The sequence below is a fragment of the Chlorocebus sabaeus genome, chromosome 21, assembly GCF_047675955.1.
Source record: "Chlorocebus sabaeus isolate Y175 chromosome 21, mChlSab1.0.hap1, whole genome shotgun sequence".
Classification (NCBI taxonomy): domain Eukaryota; kingdom Metazoa; phylum Chordata; class Mammalia; order Primates; family Cercopithecidae; genus Chlorocebus; species Chlorocebus sabaeus.
The window spans coordinates 85872500-85888204 of NC_132924.1; the positions used below are offsets into that span (position 1 = coordinate 85872500).

At 36.0% G+C, this 15705-nt stretch overlaps 1 protein-coding gene across 1 annotated transcript in view; it reads right to left on the reverse strand.

The window, feature by feature from the left end:
* Positions 1 to 5368: 5368 nt before the first annotated feature.
* Positions 5369 to 15705, reverse strand: part of SAMTOR (S-adenosylmethionine sensor upstream of mTORC1) — a 124768-nt gene continuing 114431 nt past the window's right edge. The window contains exon 5 of the mRNA XM_007982630.3: positions 5369 to 8569. Within this exon, the coding sequence (XP_007980821.1) occupies positions 7940 to 8569 (630 nt within the window). The 3' untranslated portion in view covers positions 5369 to 7939. The remainder of the gene's footprint in view (positions 8570 to 15705) is intronic.

Sequence of the window (15705 nt, forward strand, 5' to 3'; positions counted from 1 at the left end):
GTAGGGTAGGTTGTAGTGAAGTGCGTATCTTACATCATTTTCTGGGAATTCATAGGGAAGAAAAATTGAAGATAAGAAAACACTGATTATCTTGCTCAGTATGATTCTAAGGAGTTGATATCAGACTTTGAATTGGGTGTTTATGGTGGAGATGAAATAGTGAATGTGTGCAGAGCAGGCAAGACTGAATGAAGAGAAGGAATGGGGCTATTAAAGGCACTTTGCCAAAATAAATAATAGTCACTATATGTCGTATCCCTACTATGTGACAAGATTATCTGCTTTACAGACATCATTTTTAAACCTATCAATAACCTTGCAAAGTGAATTTTGTGGATTAACAAACAGGTTCTGAGAAGAACTTTGCCCCAATAAGTTTTCATAGGGTTAGTGATGGAAATCTTTCTGGATACAAAAGCCAGTGGAAAGTAGTACAAATCATGTATCCCTTATACGAATAAAGAAACTTCTGGAGTACCAATACTCTTGTGGGGTTGAAGAGATCATTTAGGTAAATATTCCTTTTAAAGATGTAAAAGCTAATGATGGTTTACAAACAAATTCTTTTACTAGCAAGGAGAGGGAGCTGGCCATTGAAGAGAGAGTACTGACGGACATGGCAAGAAAGTAGCATTTTAGGTTTAGATATAATTCATTTTAATGAATGTGTGGGAATACACAGAAGAGAAATTATATGGCTCCAGGTTACTTAGGATTGATCTAAGCCTCAGTTTATACAAACCAATTTAGACTTTCCTGAAGTATAAATTGAGCTATATCTTAATTATGAGAACACATTAATTAATATAAACAGGACCAGACCACCCCAAAAGATTCATAAACTAAGCATCAGCAGTGGCCCTGTATCATCACAGTTGCATTTTGGAAGGTAAAATTAACTATTTGGAAATTTGTATTCAATCATCTTCTTTATGCAAGGTACTTATTTAGGCTGAAGATACAGGATAGAAAGGGGCTTTGCCCATATACACAGATGAACATGGACAAAGATAAACTTCAGATAATTAAAGCTATGCAGAGACTTTATGGTATTGTGAAGAGACTATTTTCGATTATGTGAACTAGGACAGTGTCCCAGAGGATGTGGCATTTAAGCAGAGATTTCAATAACAAAAACAAACTAGCCATGGAAATAAAATATAGGAGGAAGAAATTCTAGGCAGAGGGACTAGCTAGTGCAAAGGTGGGCACATGATGTGTGTGTGTGTGTGTGTTTCCCCCACAGAAGGTCAAGGAGAGCACGGTGGGAAGTTGGAAAGGTAGGGAGGGGCCGCATCATTTACATTTGGCCCCTTTATGATAAGGGGCATCCATATTAAAGTAAATTGCCTCTAGATGGGTTATGAGCAGTTGTCATAAAAGTGAACAGGTTTCATTTATATGTACCACCAGATGCTGCGGTGCAAGAATGTTTTCTGTAATGTTTGTTTTTATTTTTTGCCTCGTATTAATGCTAGTGTATTTAAGTTCCCATTGTCAGCCCCTGAAGAGCAGAGCAGACATCTGCTCCTTATAGTACCTAATCCAGCGCCATGGCACAGAAATTCTCAATTAGTGAATCAATATTGATTGAATGGTATAGACTAGTTAACTATGTTATTGCCACAAACGACCCCTAACTTGAGCTAGTTATTCCCACAAATAGTCCTCATAGTTATAAAAAGGGAACCACAAGGCCTACTAGATCAGTGAAAAATCATTATTACTCAAGACAACTCCAAGTACATAATGTCTTAGGTAATACTCTATATAAAGTGATTTGTCACAAGACCTGTGCTTGCTTGCTTTTGAATTTCATGCTTCACATTCTGTGGGACTGTGTATTACATAAGTATCTCACAGAAGTATTACTATTAACCTATATTTACTTACAATACTGTCTTCTACAGCGTGATGTTAAAATGTTGCTTCTTTCCATTTGATAAATTTTAGGGAGGAAAATGTTTATCTTTTTTTTTTTTTTCTCAGACAAGCTCTTAAGTCTGTTGCCCAGGTTGGAGTGCATTGGCCTAATCTTGGCTCACTGCAACCTCTGCCTCCCAGGCTCAGGTGATCTTTGTGCCTCAGTCTCCCGAGTAGTGAGGACTACAAGTGTGCACCACTGCGCCTGGCTGATTTTTTAAATTTTTGTGTGCAGACGAGGTCTCACTATATTGCCAGGCCAGTCTTGAACTCTTGGACTCAAGCGATCTACCTACCTTGGCCTCTCAAAGTGCTGGGATTACAGGTGTGAGCTACTACACCCAGCCTGTTCATTTTATTATAAATAATTCGTTGGAACTTTCTCAGTTATAGAATTGATATTAGCAGTTCAGTTTAGTCTAACCCTAAGACTAAAGGGATGATTTGTGACATCCTGACTCCCATTCTGTATCTCTTCATTCCAATTGGCACCATTCCCTAGGCCCACAGGGTCTTCCCCTCTGCCCTCCCCTTCCCCCACCTGCCCTCACCTTTTCTGGTTACAAGCTTCAGACCATTCCACTTTCCTATCAAAATATGTCTTCTTACTTTCAAATTCCCAGGTCCCTGTTCTACTTCCATCACACTGTACTCCAGTACTTTAATCTGTGGTAATGATTCAGAGGGGCCAGAGAATATAAAGCTCGTTATACAGTTAGTTAAGCTGTTAGGCCCTCTTTCTGTCTTAAGCATCTTTCTTCTTGCAGACAGTCTCAAAGATTTTTCCTTTTTCCAGTAATCACCCATTTATTTCCAAGGAATGTTTCATCCATGCCTAGCTTTAGGAAACATGTTATTTCTTGGATTTCTATTAGAAGTATCTGTGGCAATTTGGACACCATTTTTTTCCTGACTTCATTATTCTTTCATGTTTTAGCCTGTCAATGCAAAAACTCTTTTATCCAGAGACGCATTATAGAACAGGAGTTTAAGGGAGAAGGAAATTAATATTGGCCATGGTCATTGTTCGTATTCTTTCTCCTTGCAGAAGACAACGGGCATAGCTAGAGTGGATTAGCTAACTGCAAAAAGGATTTGTAGGTCTAGGGATGAATGTAAATGTAAACAACTTAAATATGGATTCTATTATAGCTTCATATAGAGTATCTGTGCCCACAAAACATATTCTTCTCAGTAGCTGATTTCCCACACCAGTTCAAAGAGCTACAGAAGAAATACTGTCATCAGGACACTACTGAATAATTTACTTGGATATATGCAGTAAAAGGATGCAAGTATATTTTCTTGCATTTTCTCCCTAAAGAGTTGCAAACAGGGCTGGATCTAGAAAATACTTTTTCATTTTTTGGGGGGTAATGCTCCTTACCATTTTTATGGTTTACATAGGCATTCCAATCCAACAATAGATTTGTTTTACAGCTTTCAAATTATTAATGACAAATTCAATAAACAATTCTGCAGTCAAAGACTATACTCTAATTTTTTGTAGTTTTCCTTTAACTTAAAAAACATAGAAGTACCACCTTTGATACTACTGATGGGCCCAAACTTAAAAGATTTATGATGCAAAATAGTTTTAGCTATCATTTTGGATTACTAAAAACAAGCACTGACAGTAAATATTTTATACTATCACAAAAAGCAGACTAGCTTTCTCATAACTCAGCAAAGGTGTTATGGTTGAAAATAAAATTCAAAATAAATTGAACTGCTTAACTTATATTTACTAGAAGTTTATACTCAATAGTGCCATATGTAACAAGATCCTCATAAAAAAATAGATGCATACTAATTTAAAAACTACTGAGATGGTTATTTTCTCTTGAGACCGAGCCTCACTGTCACCCAGGCTGGAGTGCAGTGGCGTGATCTCAGTTCACTGCAACCTCTGCCTTCGAGGTTCAAGTGATTCTTGTGCCTCAGCCTCCTGAGTAGCTGGGATTACAGTCACGCCATGCCTGGCTAAGTTTTATATTTTTAGTAGCCATGGAGTTTCATCATGTTGGCTAGGCTGGTCTTGAACTCTTGACCTCAAGCAATCCACCCACCTCGGCCTCCCAAACTGCTGGGATTACAGGCGTGAGCCACCGCACCTGGCCAGAAAACTACTGAGATTCTGAAACAAATTTAGAAAAAAGCATACAAACCAAAGTTTAAGGTAAATTTAAAAGGTTTTCCAATTGTTGAGATTTGTATTTCTCTCATCAGAGAAAAACGTTTAGAAAAACCAGCATATCTCTCCTTTTATGCACTTAGAGATCTTTAAAATTGTTAGCTATTGTAGCCTGCTTGTTCGTTGGGTTTTGTAGTGTGTGTGTGTATGTGTGTGTGTGTATGTGTGTGTGTGTGTATATATATATATACAGGCCACCACTAATATACTTGGGGAGCTTTGCATTCACAGTAGCTCATGGATATGACTTTAACATGAACTATCATACTATCATGGTTATTGTAATTCAGATTTTTTTTGAAGAATAGTTATAATACAAACATTCCTTGTAGTAAATGTTTGTATTATGGGTTTTTTTTTTTTTTTTGTAACAAAGAATGTTTTCTACCTTTGTTACCATCTAACAAGCAATTCACAAAACCAAGAAGGAACCAAATCTTTGATTTACATTTCTGCTGACCTAGTGTGTGGACTCTTGCAGAGGAATAGCATTGCTGCATGGTGCTCAGAAAGTGTGGGAAAATGGAACAAAAAGCTTGAATCCATTTTTTTTTCTGCTTTTACATCAGAATTTATATTTAGGTTATACTTTTCTAGAGGAATGAACAATACATCTCTTATCCACAATATGTAATTTGCTAGTTTTGTGTTTAAAGCTTTTCTTATTTCCTGTTCTATGTCTGTGAATTAAGGTTTTTAAGCAGGGGCAAAACTATAGGATCAGCAGGTAATCATTCTTGGATACAGATATTAAGTACACGTAGCATGCTTGTCTTCACTCTTACGTCATAAGCTCCATGAGAGCAGGGGACAATGATCACTCCAATCCTTGCTGCTTTCCCGGCAATATAGCACATGGCAGAATTCAAACATTTGTTTAATAAACAACAACAACAAAAAACCTTTCATATTACGAGAAAGACATCTGCTACCCTGAAAGAACTGATAAATTATTATGTAGTTTACTTTAAAAAAAAAAGGATATGATATGGTTGACACATAATGAAGTAGAATTTATGCTGTTGCCCTGCTTCTGTCATAAACATGGCAAAACATGACAATGGGAAGTCACTTGAGTTCTCTGCATCTCAGTAAATAAATTTATGACATTAAGGGATTTAACAAAAATGAAACCCAGTTGGAAAATTGTACAAGTCACTCAAGTTCTAAATTGCTTCCCAATGCCAAAATCACTTAGTGAGATACATCAAAGACCACAGAACTTTCGGTTTACAAGTAACAGACAAAGAATACTAGAAAATTTAAAATTTTTAATAAATGTGCTTTGTTCACAAAATGTGAAAAAATACAACAAACACACACGTACATTTTCAGGTATGCTACCTCCCACCACTTGGCAACTATGGTAAAACCACATGATCTAGTCATGATCCTGAAGAATCCAACCAAATGATTACCATTTGTCTTTGAAACAACCAAATTATTTTGGAGAACCTGCTGTGAATGTGACAGGAGGCCTTATAACTTCTTTATATCCAAAATGAAATAATTCTTAGAAGTACCCATACAGTATTAGAAGGCCCTATTAACTTCCACTTGTTATTACATACATGATCTGGCATCAAGCTGCAATGACTGCTTATACTTCAATACTTATACACTGAATTGGCTTTGGTGGAATGTATATCAGTTTAAATCTGTGCCAACCTAATTTGAATAAGCTGAATTTACAGTAACAAATGATATAAATTCAAACAAATTTATACTAAGTGGTAGTAGGTTTTATAAAGAGACTTCCTCAGAGTACTACGTAAAATACATCATGCACACTTTGGAGCATAAGCAGAATCAACATCTGTAAACAATCAGAATTTATAGCACCAACATTTTAGCTATAACACAAAGGCTGACTCCAGGGTCATACTATACCAGCCTTTCAAAAGTGCTGTTTTCATTTACTTTCAAAGCATTTTCATTTGGTGTCATTTTCTTTTCTCTTAAGATATTTACCCAAGTCAAAAAGCAAACAGTATGGTAAAAGGTACTACCAAAATTGTTCAAAATAGTTCTGTATTATCAACACAGTGCTTTTTTTCCCCCTTCTCTTGGGGAAGCTACAAGGCATAATCCTGTAGTGCTTAACTGGAAACAATAGTCAATCCTAAATATTAAGCAATCTTATGCTATTGAAAGTAAATGAAAAATTTTGAGTTACTTGTGGCATATTTGAGCAACCAATATTTATTGCATTTAATCAACTGACTTTAAAAAATCACAATCTTGTTACTTTCATTAATTTAGCATGTGAAATTTAATTTGAAATACTGGGTACATACACTCAACCATTTATATCATAAAGGATAAGTTTTATATTTCTAAATAAAGTTTGACATTCAAAGGTACTACGGCAATTCACAATAAGCACAAAAACATCAGCTTTACCAGAGTAAAGAAATGCAGTTTATGAAATTTAGGATCAACTATTGAAAATGCAAGTTTCCTTTAAAAACATACAAACAATACGCACAACATTAACCATGAAATCTGAAACTGTGATATTTCAGTGCAAAAACCTCAGTATGAGGTAATTTTAATGTAATAACCACTTGAAAAAAAAAATCCACACAGTGGCACTCTTAAAAATGATAGTTTCCGTGACAATTGCTGGCTGACAAGACAATGTGGACTAAATGTTCTTAACTGTTTAAACTAATCTTGTCTTGTTTGGACATATATTTTTCCCTAATCATTTGCTTCTGATTCAGAAACACAGAAAGGCATTTATTAATGTGGAAAGGGAAAATTCCCACAGCCAACTAATTGATATATTCAAAGAAAATTTTCTGATAGAGTTTAGATAGAAATTAAGATACCAAAAGGTCAAAACCATTTTATGAGATCACCAACAAAGGATTAATTTTAAGTTTTTCCATATAATTTGAAACTTGTAGTGCAGCACCTCCTTCACAGAAAGGTGAGGACCCTATCAAAGTTGGTTTCAACAGAACATAAACTCTTCCAAGTGCAAACCCTTTCAAAAAGGTGTTTTAGGTCATTATTGAGTATTACATTGTTCCTTGCTTAAATAAAACATTTTGTAAATGAAACCTAAGTTTAAGAAAAGTAAAAGTGAACTCTCAGGTAAATATACTTCACACCAAGGCCCAAATCAACAAGAAAGTTATGAAAATACTACTTTGGCAATGGTGTTTAATGGATAGGGCTAATGAAATTAGAATACATACTTTGGGGGAAATCTCTCCCCCAATGTCTGATGCTGTCAAATGAGCTTTTAATAGAAGGAAGAAAGAAAAAGAATTATCACCAATTACAAAAAGTTCAGGAAATATAAAGGAACATAAAATGACTTTCTGTAACATCACAATTTTAGTTAGAAAAAAGAAAAAGATAAGTGCATCACAAAACAACTAACCGATCTATTTTTCTGTATCACATTTAACTTGTGAATCATCAAAGTGCAATCTACAGCTTTCTACATCTTAAAGTTTCCCATTCAATGGTTTATAGTCAACACTGAAAAGTTGAAAAGGAAAACATATAGCAAATTATGCTTGTTTTCACAATAGCACTAAAGAGAAAAAGGTACCTTTCTATGATAGTGCTAAATGCTAAAGTAACAGAAGTTTCTGCTATGACATGAGTCACTCTGCATGAAACTTTAAGCTTTCTATATAAGAATAAATTTTAAAATTGAGAAGTAGAAAAAAATAGCAAACTCTGTAAACCTCTGCATTTCTTTTATGCAAACCAGGTTTTCAGTACTGAGTTCATGTTAGTATTTCCAATTGGTGTAAGCAATTAGTTTAGGAGCCTGGACTGAAAGGGCCTTTTGCTTCTATATTAACTTAAAAGTAATATGGGGTCCTCTAGCTCATAGAAAGGAATAGAGCTGGCTTGACTTTCTCCAGAATCTGAGTCATATGGAGCATCAGGGAGTTCTGTGAAACCATATGCTAGTTGTTCATCTTCTATATCTGATCGAACATAGCAGGAAGGATTAGAATATTCCTCATCTTCTATACTGTTGAAATCTTGAGGAATATATAACATTCCTGGGTAGTTCCTACTAACCAAGTCACTTGTGGTTTTTAGAGAGATTTTCCTAAATGCCATCAGATGCATATGTGAAAATTTTGAGTACTTGAAGCGTTTAAAGCCCAGAGACTCTATAGCAATCTTCCAGCTTTTCATCATCATAGCATGACGGTTCTGATGGGAGGAATCAGGTGTGATGATAAGTAATAAACCATTTAACACTAACAGTTCATGGGCTTTCTTGCAGCAAATCCATCGCTGGTAAGGAGATGGAAAATAAGAAAGGAGGAGAGAGAAAACAACCACATGGAAAAGTTCTCCAGGAAGAGAATCAATAGGGTTTTTCAGCTGCTTCAAAAAAGCATCTATAGCATCCTGTGCAAGCTGGAGTGGTTGCTGAAGCTGTAAGTTCAGGAAATCACATTTATAGACACTCTGCAGAAACAGAAAACAAGGCATATTAAGAACTTCAAGATTATTTCCACTTTAATACATAGACTTTTCAGCAAACCATTTCACATATCATAGTAATCATTCCAGCATTGATTATACATTTTTCCTTTTAAATTTTAAACTTGAACAGATTTATTCAACCACAACTTTTACAAAAATCTCAAAGTAGTTAAGTCCAAAGACTTGCTAATCATCATTTAAATATATATTTTTGCCTAACAATTTAAAATGAGAAATAATTTAAGTGTGTATTTTGGGTTAGGACTTACATGAATTTTAATTTGGGTAGGAGTTTACAGGAATGACATTTCTATTTACATTCAGTTTAACATTTACAGTTACCAAAAACAAGCTAATATAAAAACTCTAAACAAGAAATACCATGAAATAAAGATGAATCAAATAAATTAAAGAGGATAATGAAAGAGGCATTATAAAATCTGTACAAGCAGAATGATTCCAAAACTTAAGTTATTTGAAACCATTAACTTTAACCATTTAAAAAGTAACCCTCAACATTACTTTTATTTTATTAAAAAGCTAATCCCTGGTTTGGAACAAACTAAATTTAGTTAGACAAATGGCCATGGGAAACAATACAACTAAAGGAATAAACAACATTATATAATTTGCTAAATCTTAAAACTATGGAAATGGACCAGAAGAAAGCAATTTTAAAATCAGACAAAAATTACTCTGTCATATACCAATAGTTATTAATGAAGATATGACCTAATACCTTAATCCCTCACTCATGTTGGTGTATATACAAGCTGGCCACATAGTCATCTGGACTGTTTATTAGGAAAAGTGATATGTAACGTTCTAGTACCAGAAAAAAAGATGCTTTTCTTCTTCCCTTTTTCTTAAAGGCAGCTTTACTCATGTATAAGTGACACAAAAGCATAAGTCTGGCAAGTTGTGATGTATTTTTACACTCATGAGACCACGGGCATGGTCAAGTTAATGAACAGATCCAACACCCCATAATTTTCCTTATGCCCCTTTATAGTCCCTTCCTTCTCTTCCCCTGCCAGCAGGCAATCATTGATGTGATTTCTATCACTATATTCAAGTTTGTATTTCCTAGAATTTCATATAAATAATCATTTTGAGATTTTTCTTGCAGGTATTCATAGTTTATTCCTTTTTAAATTGCAAAATGGTATCCCATTGTATCAAGGATGTACCACAGTTGGTTTATCCATATACATCTGTTTACGGATATCTGGGTTGTTTCTAGTTTTTGGTTATTACAATTCAAGCTGCTGTGAGTATTCCCATTCATGTGTTTGAATCAACATTCTTTAATTTGTCTTGGGGAAATATCTTGGGTGGCTAGATCATACAGTAGGTGGTGTAGTAAGTTTAATTTTTAAAAAACTCCCAACTGATTTCAAAAGTGGTTATGTAGTTTCATGTTCCCACCAGGAGTATGTGAGTTCCAGTTCCTTCAAATCCTTATCAACTCTTGGTATAGCTAGTCTATTTCATTTTAGTAATTGTTATAGGTATGTAGTGGTATTGCAGTTTTAATCTACATTTTCCTAATGAGTTAGTGATGTTTATCATCTTTTCCCAGATTTATCTGCCATCCAGATATCTTCTGTGTTAAAGTATTCAAATATTTTGCCCATTTAAAAATAATTGGGTTTCCTTAAATTTTAAATATTTTCTTAATGGGTTTTGAGAGTTCTTTATATATTCTTGATGCAAGTCCTTTATGGTATATGACTTGAAAATATTTTCTTAGTATCATGTGGCTTATCTTTTCATTCTTTTAACAGTGTCCTTTGAAGAGCTGAAGTTTTAATTTTGATGAAGATTAATTTATCAATTTGTTCTTTCTCAGATGTTGCTTTCAAAGTCAGGTCTAAGAAGTCTTGTCCTATCCCAAGGTCATAAAGACTTTTTTTTTTCAAAATGTTTTCCTTTAGTAGTTTTATAGTTTGTTTTTTTTCATTTAGGTCTATAATACATTTTGAGTTTTTTTTTTTCAGATGGAGTCTCACTCTGTTGCCCAGGCTGGAGTGCAGCAGTGTGATCTTGGCTCACTGCAACCTCCGCCTCCTGGGTTCAAGTGATTCTCCTGCCTCAGACTCCTGAGTAGCTGGGACTACAGGCGCACACTACCATGCCTGGCTAATTTTTGTATTTTTAGTGGAGACGGGGTTTCACCATATTGGCCAGGCTGGTCTCGAACTCCTGACCTTGTGATCCGCTCACTTTGGCCTCCCAAAGTGCTGGGATTACAGGCATGATCCACCGTGCCTGGTCAAGTTCATTTTTTTTTATATGGAGTGTGGTATGGTCTGAAGTTTCTTCTTTTGTATATGGATACCCCTTTGTTTCAACACCATTGTGGAAAAGACTATGCTCTCCATCTTGGACAAAAATCAGGTATCTAAGTTTGGGCCTATTTGTGAACCTCTATTATATTTCACTGATATTCTTGAACATCAATACCACACTGTCTTGAATACTGTAGCTTTATAATTTTGAAATCAGGTAGTGTTACTCTCCAACACTGTCCTTTTTCAAAGTTGTTTTGAGGTATTAATTCTAGGTCCTTTCAATTTCCACACAAATTTTAGAGTAAGTTTTTAAATTTCTACAAAAAAGCCCACAAGAGTTTGGTGAGGACTGCACTGATTCTATACAGATAGGGTCTCACTCTGTCACCTAGGCTGGCGTGCAGTGGTGTGATCATAGCTCACTGCAACCTCCACCCTCTGGACTCAAGCAATCTTCCTGTCTCAGGCTCCTGAGTAGCTGAGACTACAGGCGAGTGCCATCACATCTGGCTAATTTTTCTTTTTCCTTTTTTTTGTAGAGACAGGTTTTTGCCACATTGCCCAGGATGGTCTCGACCTTTTGGATACCAGCAATCCACTTACCTAGGCCTCCCAAAATGCTGGGGTTACAGGTGTGAGCCACTGCACCCAGTCTAGGTCATCTTTACTTTCTCCTAATTTGTGGTTTGCAGCATTTGGATTTTTCTACTTTTGTCAGATTTATGAGCTACATATTTTATATATGTTCACATATAAAATATTTCATATTTTTGATGCTAGAGTATATGGTACTGTTTTTAATTTAAATTTCTGTTTGGTTGCTGCTAGTATATACACACAAATATCTATTTTTATTTATCTTTAAAGAGTTTAAACAAGAAGAGAAAATCTTTTTAGCTGTATAGTTACCACTTCTAGTGTTCATTCCTTTGTGTAGAGCCATATTTCTACCTGGCTAAAGCACTTCCAACTTAACATTTCTTATAATATAAGCCTGCTAATATTGAATTATTTCAGTTTTTAGATATCTGAAGAAAATCAATTTCATCTTCATTTTTGAAAGATATTTTGGCTGGGTATAAAATTCTAGGTGACTTTTTATTTCAGTACTTTAAGGTGTCTTTACAATTTCTGGGAGCTTTTAAGACTTTATCACTAGTTTTAGAAGTTTGATTTGATGTTCCTTGGTGTAATTTTTCTTCATGTTTCTTTTGTTTGGAGTTTGTTGGGCTTCTCTGAATTTGTGAGTTTAAAGCTTTCATCAAATTGGAAAGTTTTTGGCCATTATTTTTTTAACCCCACCTTTTGGGGGATTCCAATTATGTTTATATTTAGCCACTTAGATTTGTATCACTGATGCTCTTCTATTTTAAAAATTGTGTTTCATTTTGGATAGGTGCTATTGTTATATCTTCAATTTACCTTTCCTTCTGCAACATCTAATATGCATTAATCCTATCCGGTATGCATTTTCACATCACACATTGTAGTACTGTCTCTAGAACAGTTTCTTCTTAGCTTTTTCTTCTTCGCTTTTTATACAGTTTTGATATTTTAAAAATAACACTGTATTGAAGCATAAAATGTATAACGGAAGAATATAAACTGTGTAAATGTTTAGCTTAAGGAATTTTCCCAAACAGGTATTATCTCTATTTTAATGTCCTTGTTTCTGTGTCAGTTTAGGGTTGGTCGTTGTTGGATGATTTATCTCCTCACTGTGGGTCGTATTTTCTTGCTGCTCTGCATGGCTATAATTTTTTTTGGATGCTAGACATGGTGAATTTTACCTTGGTGGGTTCTATATAACTATGGATTGCTATAAATATTTCTGAACTGTGTTCTGGGATGTAGTTAAGATACCTGGAGACAACCTGAACTTTTTGGGTCTTGCTTTTAAGATTTGTTATGTGGGACTAGAGCACTAGTGTTTAGTCTAAGGCAAATTATTCTCCATTATTGAGGTAAGACCCTTCTCTGTGTACTCTATTAAATGTCTGTGAATCTTGAATGTTCCAGTATGGCTGATGGGAACAGGTACCATATTAGTACTTCCCTGTGTGAGTGCTGGCCACTGTAACCTCTAATCCTTTCGGACAGTACAGTCTCATGTAGTCTTCTCATATACATGTGTGCTGATCTGTACTCAGCTGAGTATTCAAAGGGGACCTTTTGCAGGCCTCTGGAGTTTTCCTTCTATGGCTTTCTTATTTTCAGTAGACCATTCTAGAAACACGAGCTGCCTCGGTCTCTGAGGACTCACAACTCCATCTTCATAAGTCACGGAATCACCTGAACTCTGCTAGGGTTTCTCTCTGTGCTACATCCTGGAAACTCTCTCAAGGCAATATCCTAGAGTAACTGTAGCGCTTGTCTCATTTGTTTTCCATCTCTCAGAGATCACTGTCCTTCATTACCTGATGTGCAGTGTCAAATTATTTCAAATATTTTGTCCACATTTTTGTTGCTTCAAGTGGAAGAGGATAAAGCTGGTCTATGTTATCCCATCTTGGCTGGAAGAGTAAGTCCCTTTACTCTGTTTTAAAATTATAGGATTCTGAACTGTGAAACTCTGATTCTACACTTAAGTTATTTATAGCAGTTCTTTTGTCTTCCCTGGTGACTATACAATTCAGTGTTTATAACCCTATCCATAGATAGATTTAATAGTAAGCTTAAGGATCAGATCAAATGGTCATGATGTCTCAGCAGTCCCTGAAGAACATCTCCATGTATGTCTTGAGGAAGGAAGGGAAGAGAATTCATGCATGAAGTCACTTGGGCTTTAAAACTAGTTCCTGATGGCACAGAAATTCTCTGCAGTGGTAAGCTAAGAACAGTGATTTTAGCATAGAGAAAATGAAAGTAGAACTAACAGGAATGGTTTTAGGACTTGCTTGTTCCTCAGTGTTATACTGATTTAATCATGCTCATCAAACTGATACATAATTAAAGTTAAATCTTCATGCAGGAACTTACCAGTAGTAACAACAAACATTTATTTAGCAGGCACTACATAAGAGGTACTATGCTTGGTGCTTTAAATACTTTTTTTTTCCCCCAAGAAAACATTACAACATCCTATGAAATGTGGTCTACTACTAACCCCATTATACAGATGAGAAAACTGAGGATCAGAGACTAGAAAAAGGTGATGGAGAGGTTCAAACCTAGGTTGGAAATATTCTATTCTTTTATTTAAAAAAGTATTAAATATACTAGGCACTCTTCTAGGTACTGGGAATACAGCAGTAGAGGGAAAAAATCCCTAATAACTGATATATTAATATTCTAAACTATACTTTAAAAATAACATTAAAATGCATTTTATAAATATTTAAATGCATTTAAAAAATTTTTTTGTGTCTGCAGTTCTATCAAGAGTAAAATGGTAAACATAATGAATTAATGTTATTCTGGAAAAGAATCTTTTTCTGATATAATGTGCCTACTTTAGAGTCATCTATCTTTAAAAAATGCCTTTAACACAAACTCTTGGCATCACATGATTAAGGTAAAAGAAAGTTCAAGCTGGCTGGGTGTAGTAGTTCATGCCTGCAATCCCAGCACTTTGGGAGGTTGAGGCAGGTGGATCACCTGAGCTCAGGAGTTCGAGACCAGCCTGACCAACATGGTGAAACCCAGTCTCTACTAAAAATACAAAGTTAGCTGGGCATGGTGGTGCATGCCTGTAATCCAGCTATTTCGGAGGCTGAGGCAGGAGAATTTCTGGAACCCGGGAGGCATAGGTTGCAGTGAGTGATCACGCCACTGCACTCAAGCCTGGGCAACAAGAGCGAAACTCCATATTAAAAAAAGTTCAGCCGGGCGCGGTGGCTCACGCCTGTAATCCCAGCACTTTGGGAGGCCAAGACGGGCGGATCACGAGGTCAAGAGATCGAGACCATCCTGGCTAACACAGTGAAACCCCGTCTCTACTAAAAATACAAAAAATTAGCCGGGCGAGGTGGCGGGCACCTGTAGTCCCAGCTACTCAGGAGGCTGAGGCAGGAGAATGGCGTGAACCCAGGAGGCGGAGCTTGCAGTGAGCCGAGATTGCGCCACTGCACTTCAGCCTGGGCAACAGAGCGAGACTCCATCTCAAAAAAAAAAAAAAAAAAAAAAAGTTCAAGCTGATAAGGAGGTGATCCTGCTTCACTGAATTGAAATGATAGTGTCATAATAACTGACCCATAGGAAATGTTCTCAAAAGAAAGGATAGAATCTATCATTTACTGAGTTCCTACAATTTACCAGGCCAACTGTTAAGTAGTTTCATCGACTCAAGTACAAACAAGCTGGATTTAATAAAGTTCTGGCTGATGCAAAAGCCCTTGCCTCTTTCTACCATTCTATAATGGCTCTACAACACTATGTATTTCAGAAAGAGATGCATTAAAAGAAAATAATAAACCAAATACAACAAAATGCAAAACCCAAACACTACAGCTATGTGGAATTCTGTAATCTACTGAAGTTTCTTTTTATTATTAGATGGAGTCTCACTGTGTTGCCCAGGTTGGAGTGCAGTGACGCGATCTAGGCTCACTGCCACCTCTGCCTCCCAGGTTCAAGCGATTCTCCTGCCTCCGCCTCCTGAGTAGCTGTGATTACAGGTGCCCGCCACCATGCCCAGTTAATTTTTTTATTTTTTAGGTTTTGCCATGTTGGCCAGGCTGGTCTCAAACTCCTGACCTCAGGTAATCCGCCCATCTTGACCTCCTAAAGTGTTGGGATTACAGGCGTGATCCACCATGCCCAGGTGAAATTTCTTAATTGCTAAGCTTTTACTCTAACATAGTTCTAGATTATGGCTATTTAGAT